General features: G+C 39.2%; 2 protein-coding genes and 1 long non-coding RNA gene across 3 annotated transcripts in view; all 3 read left to right on the top strand.

Annotated features, from left to right (window-relative positions):
* The window catches only part of LOC309384881, a 435034-nt gene that overhangs the window by 65596 nt on the left and 351401 nt on the right, over positions 1-18037 (top strand). The gene's annotated exons all lie outside the window — the stretch shown is intronic.
* On the top strand, positions 8426-9399 carry LOC309384109 (olfactory receptor 5J3-like; the record flags this gene model as incomplete). The annotated part of the gene is given in 2 exon segments (XM_081937298.1): positions 8426-8987; positions 8990-9399. Coding segments are annotated over 2 exon segments (972 nt in total).
* Positions 14314-15255, top strand: LOC309384108 (olfactory receptor 5J3-like; the record flags this gene model as incomplete). The annotated part of the gene is made up of 1 exon (XM_081937297.1): positions 14314-15255. The coding sequence occupies one exon, from the start codon at positions 14314-14316 to the stop codon at positions 15253-15255; it is 942 nt and encodes a 313-aa protein (XP_081793423.1).

Genomic DNA, 18037 nt, shown 5'->3' with positions numbered 1-18037 from the left:
ACTGCATGGTCCAAGTATGGCAAAATAATTGTTTCCACCATCTTCTCACTAAAACTCCAACTATTTTTCAGCACCAATGTTAACAACATGATAGTTCAACAGTAGATTAAGGGGGCAGGAGTACATTGTATTTGTATTTTTATGGAGAATCTCAGTCATCCAGATCATGGTTGTCCCAAGGTGTTTTTTTTCCCTGGATGTCCAAAAAGTCCAATTGCCTCTTTAAAAAGCACTTTTGGAACATTGGATTTATATCTTCTTCTGCACCAATTCGCTTCTCCATTCTCAGCTTGCCTCTCTTTATTATTTTCTGAGAAGGGAATAAGCAAAGTCAGAAGCTCTTAGAAGAGAATATCTAATTTCCTGTCCATCACTCCATTTTCAATCTCAGGACGGACGGACGGACGGACGGACACACACACACACATGTTTATAATCCTTTTCCTTTCTGCAGTTGTATAGTTCACTGATCTTTTGATTCAGTTTTGGGCCCCAGAAAAACACATGTTTCTTTGCTTGAAATTAAAAGAGTTTAAAAATGAAGGCGGCATTAAATTATTTTTTAATAGATTTGGTTAAAAAGCAGGTGAATTTATGTCAGCTGTGTGAAACCTGGAGCCATGAATAGGCAGGCTCTGTCAATCCTCTCTGGACAAAGAGAGGACACGAGGTTGCCCAAGCTGTTCTCCTTAAGGGTTGCTCCTCATGATGGGATAAGAATTGGAAGTCAAGAGAATTCATCATCACTGTTCCACTTCCCTTGCTACCACTTTCAGAGATTTCCTTTTGACTGCTTGAAAATGGATATCTATCTTTATAATTTTTAAGTAATTAAAATAAAGAGCAAAAATAAGGCAAGGTTTTGGCTGTAGAAAGTTTTATATTAATGACAAACATTGGAACATTGGATTTTGAATATTAAGACTTTGAAATTAATCTTAAAAATACTTTATGTTTGTGAGGAAAACTGTCTTTTATATCATAAACATAAGAAAAAATTAATATGGTTAGCCGTATGGTTAATGGCAATTACAATCACAAATTATTTCAAATGACTTCTTGCCCATTTTATTATTTTTTTCTTATAACATTCATTAATATGCTGCATTGTTATGTTCGTTTTGGCTACCAGAACAGAATTTAATTATTCTTGCAGAATTCTACCTATAGCTAGCTTTTATTTCAGCTAATATACTTTTGCAACAGGATGGGAAAATAATTCAATATGCCTATGTACTTGTTAAGACCCAGTAAATACTGTACGAATCAGCAGACTGAACCTAGTAGACCAGATTCTATTTAGGGTGTCAGGGGTGCAGTGGACCAGACCGGCCTCAGGGAGCCCAACAGATTGACCCTTCTTGCGTCTCTCTGGAGAACTCAAGCACTTTCAACTCCTCAGCCCAGTAGACTGGGCTCGATAAGCCTGGTAGAATGGGCTTTCCATCAACTAACATGGCACTCTCTGTTCACTTCCCAGTCGTGCAGTGGACAGGTTTGGCTGCTGGAAACATCCCCTAAAGCAGTGGTACCTTTCGGACCTCAGGGACCACTAAATTCATAATTTTAAATCCCACGAACCACCAAAATGATTTTTAAAAAAAGATAAATAGTATTTAGTGCAATATAAAAAATGCAAATAATTTTTCTGCGGACCACCAAAATTTTCTTGTGGACCACCAGAGTGGTCCATGGCCCACAGTTGGTGACCACTGCCCTAAAGGACCCTGGTCCTCCCTCCTAGACCACACAAAAGACTAAGTTTTTGAGGAGACTATCTGACCTCCCCTCCCCGTCCAAAGAAGGTGGGCCGTTGCCTTGGACCATGGAGCTGTTTCTGGCCCAGTTCCGATAGAAAGCCGTTCTCGTGTCACCCGTTCTCCCCGCAAGCACATGCGAGGAGGAGGATGGCCCTTTGCATGTACTACTTCGGGTACATGTGCCCATCAGGGGAGTACCGGGTTTCGTGAGGACAGGGTTGAGAATCTCTCGAGAACGCCAACAAGGCAACTGTGCTCCCATGTTTGGTATAACATGTGGGGCACATTGGGCAGGCAAATGTTGATGGGCATGCCTTTTTTTTAGAGCAAGCAGTGTGAAGCCAAGCTTCGCTCCATTCTCGCAAGGAATAAATGGGTAGGTGTTTGGTGGTGGTGGAGATGGTGGGGAGATCTCAGTGACAGGAGCTCCACAGAGACCGTTCTAAGACCACAACGTCTTCCCACCAGCTGCAGTGGTGCCCATGGAAAAAGACTCAGGACAGGCTTCCCCGCAGAGGGATGACTTCCAGGTTCGTGCAGAGGACTCCGCCATCCCGCAGGGGCTCCTGACTTTCTCGGATTGTTGGTAGGCAGGTTTTCCTGAACCCCACCATTAGCAGAAGCTAAGCACCTGCCACACACCGCTCTACACGACCCGTGGGAAATACAAATGAGTACTGAATATATAATCACTAATAAATAACACCATGGATGAAATAGCTGTGTCATATAAAGAAAATTGCAGCTTATCATTTGCACACCCTTGGGAGTCATAGTTATTATTTCAAATGTATTTCAACCACTCAAAAGTAAGTTAACATTTTAGACTTGGTAATTAAACATTGTAAAGTTGTAATGCAGTTCCCATTTCTTTTAATGGGAGTTAATAGAAACCATTTGTTCAAAATCAGAACTACTTAGGGAATAGCACATTTTTCCCAATAGAAATAAGTTCTCTTGCTTAAACCAAAAGGCAGCCGAAGAAATGCTGTGACCAAATTAAGCAGGCCAGGAGCTGGAAGATGTCTGTATTTCTTCCCAGATGCAAAGAATTTCCTAACTCATTTCATATAGGAGAAACTCACTTACAACCAGAAACGAAGGAATGCTTTAAACTATTGTAGATGTCACTGAGATCAGAGTAAATGGGTAAGTTTAGCCTGTTCGGGCTATTGGGGTTTTATTATCTACAACCACCTTTGTAATGAGGAGCTTTCTGCTAACTTTTTAATCTGGTTCAATTTTATTTTGATTGAAATCATAACTCATTTCTCATCATAAATATCTTTTATTTTTCTTTGCATCTTTACTATCTTTGCAGATAGTGTATAATACTAATTGCTGCATTCTTCCAATTTCCACAGTGTTTCTATGATTCAATGGAAAACACCACATGGGTGAGAGAACTGATACTCACTGATGATCCACAGTTGCAACTTATCTTCTTTGTGACATTTTTTGCTGCTTATGCCACCACCCTGGTGGGAAATGTGAGCATGATTGTCTTAATCCGGATCAGTCCCCAACTCCATACACCAATGTATTTTTTCCTCACTCACTTATCGTTCTTGGATATCTGCTGTTCATCTTCTATCACCCCAAAATTCCTATGCCATCTGTTAACAGAGAAGAAAGATATTTCTCTTGCAGGTTGTTTTACTCAACTTTACTTTTATGCCTTATTTTCCACTGCAGAGTGTTTCCTCCTAGCTGTCATGGCCTATGACGGCTATGTAGGCATTTGTCACCCCCTAGTCTACTTGGTACCTCTAGCACGATGGAGCTGCCCAAAAATTTTTTTTGTATATCCACCTACCCTTTTCCCCAATTTTTTTTAAAAACCAATAAAATTCTTTAAAAAAAGAAAGAAAGAAAAGAAAATAACTCTTAAGAGTCATGTATCGGCACAGGAGTAAGCATTGTCACCATCTCACCACCCCTGCATGCAAACATTGTTCCAAACACTCAGTCTTCTCCAACAGTCCTTACATTGCTGCCCAGTGAAAACAAACTTGGTGAGTATGAAGCTGGGAAAATAACGAGCTTAAGAAACTGTAGTTGGCAATGCGTAGAGCAGTGATGGCTAACCTTTTCTGGACCAAGTGTCCAAAGCGCACATGTACATGCGTGCAAATGTGTGCGTGCTCAACCCCCCAAAATGCAATGCATGTGCAAGCCCCCGCATGCACCCCATCCCCCATGCATGCATGACAGAAACCCGAAGACCAGGTGGCCGGTGGGAGACATGCACACATGAGCAGCAGAGCTGAGCTCGGGCAATGGCTCGCACGCCCACAGAGAGGGCGCTGCATGTCACCTCTGGAATGCATGCCATAGGTTCGCCATCACGGGCTTCGAGCTTCACAGAGACTGCCTGCTGTTTTTTTCTCAGATTCTTCATTCGAATAGGAAACATTTGCATAGAAAGGGAGGTGTGTTAAACATTCCCTGGCAGTAAAACTCTTTAAGAATAACCCCTCCCCATTCTGCTTTCCAGGCAATGTGGGAAAAGTTGCTTCTGAAACAAAACAAAAGGACAGTTGAAGGTAGTTTCTTGGTTATGTCCAAGTCTCACAGGGATAGTAGGTAGATGTAGCCCTCTTTCTATCTGCCCTGTAGAATGATAAGAAGAACCTGCAAAGGTGGGTTAACTTCCGGTTCCGGCGGCTACAGCGACGGGCAAGCCTTTGCCCGCTCCCGCTCTCCCGGTGGGCTTCCCCCGCTTCTGGGGGGGCACAGGACGCCCCGGAGAGGCGTCCTGCCGAGGGAGCGGCTCGCGGAGGGCCCTGGCATTGGCGGCAGCTGGTGGGGGCTTCTCCGCTTCGCTCTAGGCACCGGGGAGCAGTTTCGGAGGGCGCACATGTGTCTCGCTCCATGCCGATCGGACAACGTACTTTTGAAGGAAGCAGCGGCGGTATGGTGAGAGGCTTCCTTTCTTCATTCCCTTTCTTTTGAACTGATGGACCTTTCAGTGTTTTTAAAAGTTAAACTTTCGGATTCTTGCTGGAGGTGCGGCTAGAGGGAGGGGGATTTCCCCCCCCCTTGGACAAGTGGCTTGAGAAGATTTTGCTTTCGCCCCCAGGGGAAGGAGGAGGGGGGAGAGCCAACTAATGATGCCTCACCCCTGTAAAAGTGACTTTCATTGGATTTAGCTCCAGAACTTATGGGTGAACTGAGAATTTTCTGAACTTTTAAAACTTTGTTATGCCTCTGAGCCCAAAGCTGGCAGGGCAAGATGGCACACTTCCGTTGTCTTCATGAACTGTGAAACCTGACTCCACCTTTAAAATTCAGGCTTCCGGTCTTTGTCTCCGTGTCACCCAGAAGAATCTCTTGTGGATTGCTATTTCCTGAACCCTCTGGAGAGAAAATTTTTCTCTATTGCTAGACTGACTAAAGAAACTCCCAGCTGCTTGGATCTTCTGCCTCCTGAACTCATCTGCCTGCTCTACCTCTTCAGCTGTCCAGTCTCTACACTGACTGATCTCTCTGCTTTATAAACTATGTCTCCAAAAAGACCACCACCTGGAAAACCTGGCTTTGCTACCTCTGCACCGACATCTGCAACATCCAGTCCTGCCACACAGTCAAAGATTACAGAACTGATGCAACCTAAGAGTACAGAGATGGATTTGCAACAAATGCTTCAGCAACTCATACAGGGCCAGGAAGAAATTAAGAAACAATTAAAGGAAATGAAGGAAGAAATTAAAGAGAATCAAGTCCAAATTTATAAGAACTCACAGAGACTGGACCTTGTGGAGGGTGGGGTGGCGGAGGCGAGGGGGGGGTAGAAGCTTTGCAGAAGGGTAACAAAGAACTTGATATCCAACAAATGAAAACAGAATTTGAGAGAATGTCCTTTTATCTTAGATTTCAAAATGTTATAGAAGCAGATGGGGAAAACATAAGGGACATCATGACTAATATCCTAGCTGAATATATATACACAAAGATAAACAACAGATGGAATGGGAGATAGACCTGGTCTATAGTGTGAACTCAGCATATGCCAGAACACACAATGTACCCAGGGAGGTCCATATCAAATTTCTTAGGAAAAGCACAAGAGACATAATTCTGGGTGTACAAAGGGGGCAAGCATTGACATATCACAACAGGGAGATAACCATCTTGAAGCAGATCCCAAAAAAAATTAGGGAGAAAAGGAAAAATTATTCGCAATTGGTGAATAAATTATACCAGAAAGGGGTGTGGTTTAGATGGTTGATGCCTGAAGGGATGCTGATATTCTGGGAGGAGACAAGAATCAGAATCAATACACCCATAGAGGCTCAGGCCTTTATGGAAAAAAATAAAGCGAACCTAGAAAAAACAGAAGACTCTTCAACGGTCACACAGGACACGGGAGGGGCCGGAGCTCTGCCAGCGGGGGGAGAAGGGGCAACACTAAGAAAGCTCAGATCACAAAAATGAATAAGAAAATCACATTGTTATAAACAGACCGAAAGTAATAATGAAATTATATCTAGACTATATATCATAATATATAAGCTGATTGAAATTTTTTTATAGAATTAATATGCTGATTTTATACAATTTTGTATTAATGTTTTATACATAGATGTATCTTATGAGTTTGGAGGGAGGGGGCGTCTGCCATACTTGCAACTGCCAAAATTTGTATACCATTCCACCTACCCTTTTCCTTATAAATGTTTTAAAAAACCAATAAAATTTTCTGGAAAAAAAAAAGAATAACCCCTCCCCATTCTGCTTTCCAGGCAATGTGGGAAAAGTTGCTTCTGAAACAAAACAAAAGGACAGTTGAAGGTAGTTTCTTGGTTATGTCCAAGTCTCACAGGGATAGTAGGTAGATGTAGCCCTCTTTCTATCTGCCCTGTAGAATGATAAGAAGAACCTGCAAAGGTGGGTTAACTGATGTGTTCTTGGGCCTTGGAACTTTTATTGCATTTTTTTCTCAGAGGGCAACAAAGAAGATTTTGCAGTGATCTCCAACAATACATATTCTCTTTATTCACATAGATACATATATAGCTTTACCCTCCCTTCTTTCCTCGCTCCTTCCCCCCTCTCCACTCCCTTCTCTTCCTTCAGCTGTAGAAACATAAATTTATCAACACCTCTCCCTCCAAAAACAAATGTCTTCATCAATAGGATACTCCATCATTAATTTACTGTATGATCATTCATATTTACATTATAACACTTGACAGATATTAATAAACAAACAAGTAAAATTAAATATACACAAGAGTGTACAACGGTGGTTGAAATGGTTATATCATATAAGAAAAGTTCTGGATATTCATTTCCACACTCAGCTGAGTCATGTTAATTTTTCCAAGAGAATTTCAACTTCTCAAAAGTGAACTAAACTAATAAGCTCAAGGGAGCTTATTAATTAAACATTGAAAAATTACAGTGCATTTCTCATTTCTGATAATGGGAATTAATAGAAAACATTTGTCTAAGTTCGGAACTACTTAGAGACTGTCAAGCTTCCCACTAGAAATAAGATTTCCTGCACAGACCAAAAACAACCGAGGAAACACTGTGACCAAATTAAGAAGACCAGGATCCTGGAGCTGGGAGATATCTGCATTTCATCACAGAACTTCCAAACTCATTTCATATTGAAGCAATCCACCTACATTCAGAAAAGAAGGAATGCTCTAAACTATTGTAGATGTCACTGAGATCAGAGTAAATAGGTAAGTTTAGCCTGTTTGGGGTCTTTTTATTTTTATCAGAATAGGGTGAGAATTTTGAAATTGCCATGTATTAAAGACATAAACTGTTATTTTTACACCTAATTCTAGTTGAAACTAGTGATAAATTATTATACCATTTATCAGGTACAATCCGATAAAGTTGCTCCACCAACATTCAGGAGTAACAGAGAAGAGGACTTCTTCTTTTTTCATTGCTTACCAGATATTTGAGGAATACAACAATAACAACATGTAGATTTACCGTCCGACATTTTAAGTATTTCCAGTTTCCTTTTCTCTCGAAGACAAAACTGTCTTGTCTCATCCTTTGAAGATTTTAGATCACAAACTACCTTTCTACCTCTTACTGTACTCTATATGATTATTCTTTAATTATATTAAGGAAGAAAGTTAATGTTATTGTCACATCATACAAAGGTGGCTTTTCATTCTTGGTCCATGTGTTCTTTCAACACATCAATAGTTTATACTTTTTAATATAGTTAATAGAGTTAAATAAATCAAGAAGAGGATTGTTATAGTATTAGACACTTAAGCTAACGGTATTAAGCTAAGAATAGATTAAATAATGAATGTGACTGTAAATTTAAATTGTTATTGCACAAAACATTTATACCCAGATGACACACTGTTTAATGGAAGATGGATTGTTTGTATAAAAATAAAATAAAATAAATTGCAAATAAATAAATAATAATTTGTACTTTTGATCAAACATAAGATGAAGAACATGAATGTTATATAACATATTCTCATCCCTCTCGTGCCTCCACCTTGGGTGATGAGTTGTAGGCTACATTTTAATCAGGTGCAATTTTATTTTGATTGAAACCATAGTGCATTTCTCATAATGAATATTTTATTCTTGTTTGCATTTTTCCACTGGTCAAATAGTATATAATTCTGATTACTGTCTTCTTTCAGTTTCCACAGAATTTATCTGATTCAATGGGAAACAGCTCGCAGGTGACAGAGTTCATACTCACTGGATTGACTGATGATCCACAGTTGCAACTCATCCTCTTTGTGATATTTTTCACTCTTTATGCTATTACCCTGTTAGGCAATGTGGGCATGATTGTCTTAATCAGGATCAGTGCTCAACTCCACACACCAATGTACTTTTTCCTCACTCACTTATCATTTGTGGATATCTGCTATGCATCAACTATTACTCCAAAGTTCCTAAGTCATCTTGTAAAAGAGAAAAAGATTATTTCTTTTGCAGGCTGTTTTACTCAACTTTACTTTTATGGTGCACTTTCCACTGCAGAGTGTTTCCTCCTAGCTGTCATGGCCTATGATCGCTATGTGGCTATCTGTCACCCTCTAGTCTACTTGGTCACCATGTCCCAAATAAAATGTGTCCAACTAGTAGTCTTTTCCTACATTACTGGGGTTGTACATGGTTTAGTGCATATCATTCCTGCAACTCAGCTGCTCTTCTGTGGACCAAACATCATTAAGAATTTTGTCTGTGAGGGTCCTGCATTATTACAACTTGCCTGTTCAATATCACTTTCAATAATCTGTTGAAATTTATATTTATTGGCTTCACTTTAATAACAACAATGGTCATTGTTCTCACATCCTACATTTATATCCTGATTACTATTTTAAAGATGAAGTCTGCTAAATCTCAGAAGAAAGCCTTCTCCACGTGTACATCTCATCTCACTGTTATCAGTATTTTCTATGGATGTGTTTTCTTTGTGTATGCACAATCACAACCTACCAAGTCTATCTACATCAATCAAATAGCTTCTGTTTTGTATCTTGTAGTGACTCCGATGATCAACCCCTTAATCTACAGCCTGAGGAACCAGGAGGTAAAGGTTGCCTTCAGAAAAATTCTGGGGGGGAAATCTGTGTTATCTTTTATACCAAAAACTGAATACCATGAAAACACCAGTAAAATATAGAAATGTAGAAGCAATTATGTGTATATACACAGTGTATTTTTCTGACACACTTCTGCTTGGAAAACTACTTGACTAAATTAGTTTTACTACCATTTCAGTGACTATAGCAAGGTAGCTCGGGGATATTTTAACAACAAAAACGTTCATATTTAAATATTTCTCCAAGATATTATATTTTTCCTAAAACCAATTAATGGAATCTAATTGCTAAATGTTAAAGATCGTGATATATACATAATGTAATATAAATGTATGTAAAATAATAATGTAAAATACATATTTAAAACCAAACTGGGATTGTTTTGTAATCATAATGATTATAATTTTAAACATCCATGTTAAAGAGAAATTGTTTCAACCAAAGTCTGATCTGGTCTGTCTCCTCTGATATTTTGACTTAATAAATGCTGGTTTAATTTAGGTGGCATAAATCTGTTATTGCTTATTGTAATAAAATATATACAAGGGTGGCCTAGATTAATGTTTTATGTCCAATTATGCATTTTCTTTCAAGAACCATTCAGTGGCTTCTGCATGCAAAATCCTAAATTGCAATCTTCCCACTAGTGGTGGGTTTGAAATTTTTTTAGAACCTCTTCTGTAGGTGGGGCCTGCTTCGTGGGAGTGGCTTGCTAGCCATGCAGTGGTGGGTTCCTGCTGGATCGCACCGGATCGCGCGCGCTCCCTTTCAGCGCTCCACCTGGCTTGCGCGCTCCCTTTCAGCGCTCCACCTGGCTCTCGCGCTCCCTTCCGGCGCTGAAACCGGAAGTACAGTCTTGCCCCGCCCCTGGCGAAGCAACGACGCCTGCCTGCGCTCCACCAGCTCGGCTGGGAACGGAGATGTTTCCTCAGCGGAGCGGAGGCGCTCCGCTCCGCTGAGGAAACATCTCCGTTCCCAGCCGAGCTGGTGGAGCGCAGACAGGCGTCGTTGCTTCGCCAGGGCCGGGCAAAACTGTACTTCCGGTTTCAGCGCCGGAAGGGAGCGCGATAGCCAGGTGGAGCGCTGAAAGGGAGCGCGCAAGCCAGGTGGAGCGCTGAAAGGGAGCGTGCAAGCCAGGTGGAGCGCTGAAAGGGAGCGCGCGCGATCCGGTGCGATCCAGCAGGAACCCACCACTGTAGCCATGTGACCGGGTGGGAGTGCTTTGGCAGTCATGTGACTGGGTGGGCGTGGCCAACTTGTAAAATGTGGTGAAACTCACTTAACAACGCTCTTGCTTAGCAACCAAAATGTTGGCTCAGAAACTCTGGCATTTGAAGCACGCAAGTCTTAAAGCTGTCAAGTTGCAAGACCCTTGCACCCCTAACCCTTTAGAAAAAACAAACCAGGGGTGTTCAAACTTGACAGCTTTAAGACTTGTGGACTTCAACTCCCAGAATTCCTCCTCTCGATCTTCATCTTGATGATGTTTGAATGGGCAACCGGTTTTAAACGGCACTGTAGATTTGTGGAACCTCTTCTATAGAAGAGGTTAGAACTGGCAGAAACCCACCCCTGCTTCCCACCCAAGTAATTACAGTAATTTAGTTCCCACAGACCTTTGTTTAACAGGGCCATGCATTGAAATATCACTCTGTGTAAAAACAAATGGGACCATGTGGAAATTGTCTTTACCTCTATGTGTTCTGTGTTTCTGCATTGAAATTCCCACTCTGGTCACTCAGATTTGCACACAGGGGTTACCATATGGTTACATAAAGTCACAGGCCAATCACAATGTATTTGAAATTATTTCTTAGCCTTTTCGTATTTTTGCTGATAATGTTAATTAATATGCTGAAGTCATTTTATGTTCATTTTGGTTACCAGAGCAGAATGTAATTGTTCTTACAGAATTTTACCCGTACTTCCTTTGATTTGAAATATACTCTTGAAATAGGAAAGGAATATAAATTCAGTGACATCTACGTACTTTTTAATACCCAGTAAATAGGAATCATTTTAAAGAAGCAAACATGATAATAAAAATGATAAGAATGAAAAAAGTTGTTCTTTTGTTCCTTCACCATAATAATGTTTCATAGCTTTCTTTCCCCCTCCTCCCAGCAGGAGTGTTCAGAACAAAATTTTAATCAGGAAGGTTTTTGACTATGGAATTAAAGTTTTGGATTCACAATAAGACCATGCACCACCATGAGTGATTGGAGAAAAGGCAATAGGGTTGTGGTTCCTGTGTCAGAAATCTAGTGGGCTGAGTTTTGGATTGTGGAATCCCTGGTGCTCTCTCAGCTTAGTTCTCATTTGCAGCCACTTCATCACAAGACATGAATGCATTTTAGGTGCTGCAGAATCTGGGGAATTATGACCAGGGAGGTGAAATCTTCCTAGATGTTTCTGAATTGTATTACACTACTGAAAAAGGAGCAGGTTATGATCTTGGTTTTTTCAAGAATCCTGCTTCAAAATGGAAGCCATGGCCAAGAGCATCTTTGCCTACCTTTGGTTGCTGGATCAGATGCAATTATTGCAAGAGCAGACTGTTCTGACATCAGTTATTCAATTCTTATTCATTTGTAAAAATATTAACTACTGAGGATTACTTGGAAATTCAATTTGCAATGCATGGGCTTGTTTGCTAACCATCCAGGACTGGCTTAGATTTAGAAAAACTATATCACAGGAACAATCTGGTCATCAATACATTTCTACATAGAAGTCAATTTTTTGTTAGCTCCCAAATTGTAGAGTTCCCTTGCACTAGCTATTCCAGGAAGGAAAGTTAAAGATCCCTCCACGCCAGCTGCTCTGGAAGATGACCCATTTTTGGTGGCCATCCCAACCTTAGAGAGATTTTCTCCCCCATGATGTTAGGATCATCCACCTAAGGCTGAGAGCTACCTGTGTCAATGATCAGGAAGGTGTGAAAATACAGTGAAGAATATATGAAAAAAATTGATGAAGGATGGAAGACTAGGAGGATAGCAAAAGGAGAATAAGTCCAAGAAATAGATTTAATGAGAATACAGGTAGTCCTTGACTTGCAACAATCAACTTCTTTTAATGACCATTCAAAGTTACAATGGCACTGAAAAAAGTGACTTATGACCATTTTTCATACTCATCACTGTTGTGGCATTCCCATGGTCACGTGATTGAAATTCAGATGATTAGCAACTGTTTCATATTTATGACGGTTGCACTATCCCATGGTCATATCATCACCTTTTGTGACCTTTTGACAAGCAAATTCAATAGGGAAGCCAGATTCTCTTAACCACTTTGTTATGAATTTAATGACTGTTATGATTCACTTAACAACTGTGACAAGAAAGGTCACACAATGAGGCAAAATTCACTTAATGAACGTCTCACTTAACCACATAAGTCATAAGTCAAGGGCTACCAATAACTTTAAACAGAGAAAGTATCTGTAGATGATCCAGCTTTGTAACAAGACAACATCTCTGTGTACAAACATTTGCAGTGTCATGTGGCCTTTACTTAGAGGTAGCCAATCAAGATATTTTCTATTTTCTTTCTTTCTTTCTTTCTTTCTTTCTTTCTTTCTTTCTTTCTTTCTTTCTTTCTTTCTTTCTTTCTTTCTTTCTTTCTTTCTTTCTTCATTCCCCAAAGCTTTAAAAACAAAAATCTTTCAAACCCTCCCCACCCCAACGGTCCTTCATCAATAGATAGCCTTGAGTCAGTCTTAGGTATGTCATGTTTAATATATGACCATTCAAACTTTCATTATAACCCTCAAGAGATAATAAGAATTAAACAAATAGAAACAAACATATACAATCACTAATAACACTGGGAACAAGTCAATGGTTGAAATCACTGGGCCTTATAAGGAAAATTGTAGATGTTCATTGGCATACTTCAACTAACATTTCAAATTTATAGCAACTTTTCAAAAATAAGCTACAATTTTCAATCATATGTATTAATTGAACATTAAATAGTTGCAATGCCGCTCCAATTTTTGTTAATGAGAATTAATAGAAAGTATTTTTCTAAGGTCGGGACTACTTAGGGAATAGCAAGGTTTCCCAATAGATTCAGGATCTCTTGCACAAACCAAGATCAAAAGATAGACAAAGAAATGCTGGGACCAAATGAAGAAGACTTGGAACCTGAATAAATCTGCATTTCTTCCCAGAAGCAAATAATTTCCTAACTCATTTCATATAGAAGCAACCACTTACAACCCGAAAAGAAGGATTGCTATTGTAGATGTCACTGAGATTGGAGTCAATAGGTAAGTTCAGGCTGCTTGGGATTTTCTGGGTTTTATCAGACTAGTCTGAATATTTTAAAACTGCTCAATATTAAAAACACAGAAAACTTTCTTTATAAACATAATTCTAATAGAAACTACTGATAAATCACTATGCTATATCATTCTGGGAAGATTGGGAAATGGAATTATTTTGTTCATTTTCACTATTTTTCAGCAATTTGAGAAATTGAAAAATAATAACATGCAGATTTCTCTTTAACCATTCCATTTTATCTTCCTAGGACCAAATGTTTCATTTTCTTTCATTGATAACCCTTTAGGTCACAAATTAGCCTCTGATCTTTTACTCCATGAAATTTGCTTGTTTTTCAGTAATAATAAGGAAGGGTAAAAATATTATTGACATACCCTACCTAGGAAGGTGGCTTTTCATTCTTGGTCCATGTGTTTTTTCAGCATGTCAAGTTCAATGCTTTGTATCTTTGGTCACTACATAATGAAGAAATCTACCCTGTGTGGATGTTATATTGTATATTCTCATCCTTCTCCTGTATCCACACTGGGTGTTGATTCATAAACTGAATTTTAATCAGGTTCAGTTTTATTTTGATTGAAATCATAACTAATTTCTCACTATGAATATCTTACTCTTGTTTGCACCTTTCCATTGGTCAGAGACTATATGATTCTGATTATTACATTCTTTCAGTTTACACAGAGCTTCTTGGATTCAATGGGAAACAGTTCACGGGTGACAGAATTCATACTCAGAGGGTTGACTGATGATCCACACTTGCAACTCATCCTCTTTGTGACATTTTTTATCCTTTATGCTATCACCTTGTTGGGGAATGCGGGCATGATTGTCTTAATCTGGATCAGTCCTCAACTCCACACACCAATGTACTTTTTCCTCACTCACTTATCATTTGTGGATATCTGCTGTTCATCAGCTATCACCCCAAAGTTCCTATGCCATCTTTTAAAAGAGAAAAAAGATATTTCTTTTGCAGGTTGTTTTACTCAAATTTACTTTTATGGTGCACTTTCCACTGCAGAGTGTTTCCTCCTAGCTGTCATGGCCTATGATCGCTATGTAGCCATTTGTCACCCCCTAGTCTACTTGGTCATCATGTCCCAAATAAAATGTATCCAACTAGTAGTCTTTTCCTACATTATTGGGCTCCTACATTCTTTAGTGCATATCATTCCTGCATCTAGGTTGTTCTTCTGTGGATCAAACATCATTAAGAATTTTTTCTGTGAGGGTCCTGCACTGTTACAACTTGCCTGTTCAGATATCAGTTTAAATAATTTGTTGAAATTAGTATTTATTGGCTTCACTTTAATAGCAACAATCCTGGCTATTCTCACATCCTACACTTACGTCCTGATTACCATTTTAAAAATGCACTCTGCCAAGGCTCGGAGGAAAGCCTTCTCCACATGTACCTCTCACCTCATGGTCATCACTATTTTCTATGGAGGTCTTGCCTTTGTTTATGCACAACCTGGCAAGTCTCATTATACAAATCAAATAGCTTCTGTGTTGTATGTAATAGTGACTCCAATGTTCAATCCCTTGATCTATAGCCTGAGGAACCAGGAGGTAAAAGTTGCCTTCAGAAAAATCCTGTGGGAAAAAGTTGCATTACTTTTTTATACAAAACACTGAATACCCTTAGAACTACAGTAACATATATCTGGAAAGGCTATTTAAATGAATTTGTCTTGCTTTCATTTAAGGGAGTATTGGGATTCATACATCTGAAAATTAATCCAAGATACTGTATTTTTCCTAAATCAATTAATGGTATCCAACTGCTAAATGTTAATGATGCAGCCTCAAAGAGCTGCCTGGGTCGATGTCTATATAGATGTTTGTATGTCTTTGTTTATTTGTGTGTGGTATTTTAAACATCTTAGATATGATAAGAATGATGAGGCATGAAGGAACCAGAAAACCAAACTGGGACTATTATATGATCATAAAGAGAAAGACTGTGATCTTAAATAGTCATGTTAAAAACAAATAATTTCAACCAAGTTTCCTCTGATCTGTATTTTGTGACATTTTGCCTCAATTATTGCTGCTTCAATTTATGTGCCATAAACATCTTGTTACTTTTTGTAATAAAATATATACACAGGTGGCCTAGATTATGTCTTGTGTCTACTTCTGGATTTTTTTTTTCAAGGATCACTCAGTGGCAGCTTCATGAAAAACCCTAAATTGCAATCTTCTGACCCAAATAATCTCAATGAAGTAGTATCCACAGATGTTTGTGTAAAAGGGGTGCATTCAAATAGAACACTAAGTGAAAACAAACACGGCAGTGTGGAAACTTGTTGTGCTCTGTGCTCTCTGAATTGAAATCCCCCATGCTGATCACTCATAGGTACACAAGAATCACCGTATGGCTATGGACCAGCAAAACAGAACTGCAAATTATTTCTTAGCCATTTCATGCAGTTTATGAATGTTTTGCCAATAATGGTAGGTGTTTCTTTAATAAGATGAAGGCTTATGTTTTGTTTATTCCCTCCCCAACCCCAGCAGACAGGTTCAGAACAAAATTCTAAACTGGGAGAAATTGTTGTAAAATGGAAGGAATCTATAGCTATTATTCTAGGAAAATGCCCCTTAAACTTCCTGCTTACCAATTGGTGGAAAACTTGTTTTGTCTGGTGTGGATTCTATGAGGTTCTATGATGGAACTTCATGATGTCAGCAGGCAAAATCTCATACAGTTCTTACAAGAATCAAGTTTGATAAATTATAACTATTACTATTACTGGACTGACCTCTACTGATTTTCCTCAGTACAATTCTGCTGTGCTCCTCACTTCAGTAACCTTACCATCTTTGTAATCTTTGGGCAGCTATTCTGGATTTTTTTTCCATTTGCAGAAAAAACAAAAATCAATCACCACTAGCATCCCCTTCCCAAAAGCTTTGACTCAGTCTTAAAATTGGACCATTTATACCTTTAATATAATAATGACAGAAAATGCATAATAAATAAAGGATTCAAACAAATATCAATAGAGAAAATCAAACCAAGCGGGGGATATAGATGAGCTCTTTGCTAATCAGTTAGCTGAGGCACGCAGAAACACCTGTATAATAATGGTGGACTTTAACTACCCTTATATTAACTGGAAAACAAACTCTAAAGCAAGTGAGAGATTGAACAAGTTTCTGAAATGCCTAGCTAACAACATTGCCACCTAAAATGTGGAGGTTGATACTAGAGGGTGAGCTATGCTGGACTTAATAGGGATGAAACGATTGAGGGAATGGAAACTATAAGAACTCTGAGGAAGAGTGGCCATGTTGTATTAGAATCTGCCATAATGCAGGCACAGGTTAATAAAAAAAGTCAGACCAGTGTTCTAGACTTTAAGAGAACTGACTCCAGCAAACTAAGATTGAGAATAAGAAGGATTCCATGGACAGAAATACTAGAAGGAAAAAAATTCAGAATGTATGGCAAACTCTGAAAAATGAAATATTAAAGGTCCAAACAAAAACAATATCACAGAGAAAGAAAAACAGAAGGCACCAGATGAGACCAGAATGGTCTGGAGAGCTCTCTGACATACTGAGGGACAAAAAGGACAAGCATAAAAGTGGGAAGAGAGACACATAACTAAAAAGAATGCTAGCAAATAGCCCGAATTTGCATAATTGAAGTCAGGATGCCTGAGGTCAGGAAAGAACTAAGACTTTCAACAAATGCCAAAATTAACTTTGAAAAAGTTTCTTTCAATATATAAAGAACAAAAAAAATGCAACAAAATGATTAGTCCTCTAATGGGAGAAGAGGGCAAGAAGGTGACCTCTGTCTTTACACAAAAGGAAAAAAAATAGCCCAATCCATCAACAGCAGTACAGTGGGAGAGAGAACAAGAATGCAGATCAAAATATGTTTAAAAAATACCTATCCACATTATAAAAGTATGTAAGTAAGGCATTTGACAAAGTAGAGCAGAGTCTACTTCCTACTAATATAGAACAATGTGTAACTCCACCAGATGGATTTCCAGTGGGCTGAACAACCACACTCAGTATAAAATCCTTAATGGAACTACACCTATATGGAGGGATGCATGCAGTGGGTTACTTCAAGATTCTGTTTTAGTCTTAGTACTCTTCTACATACTCATAAATGATCTAGATCAGGGTATCGAATGGGAGCTCATCAGGTTTACTGGCAACACCAAGCTGAGAGGAATTGCCAACACCTTTGAAGATAGGGTCATAGTTCAGAACAGGGGTATCAAACTCAAGGCCTGCAGGCTGGATCCGGCCCATGGGGTGGTTAAATCCGCCCCATGAGGCCAGCCTGGAAATATCAAAGGACCATCCCGCAGTGCCTCTGACAGCTAAAACAAACTGCATGTGGCCCCCTTGAGCCTCGTTTTCACCCTCCATGGCCTCCTGCAACACACTG

This window comes from Natrix helvetica, assembly GCF_964273705.1.
Source record: "Natrix helvetica genome assembly, chromosome: 1".
Lineage (NCBI taxonomy): Eukaryota > Metazoa > Chordata > Lepidosauria > Squamata > Natricidae > Natrix > Natrix helvetica.
Note: the sequence above shows the minus strand (reverse complement) of the source record. Positions and strands in the feature narration are given on the sequence as shown.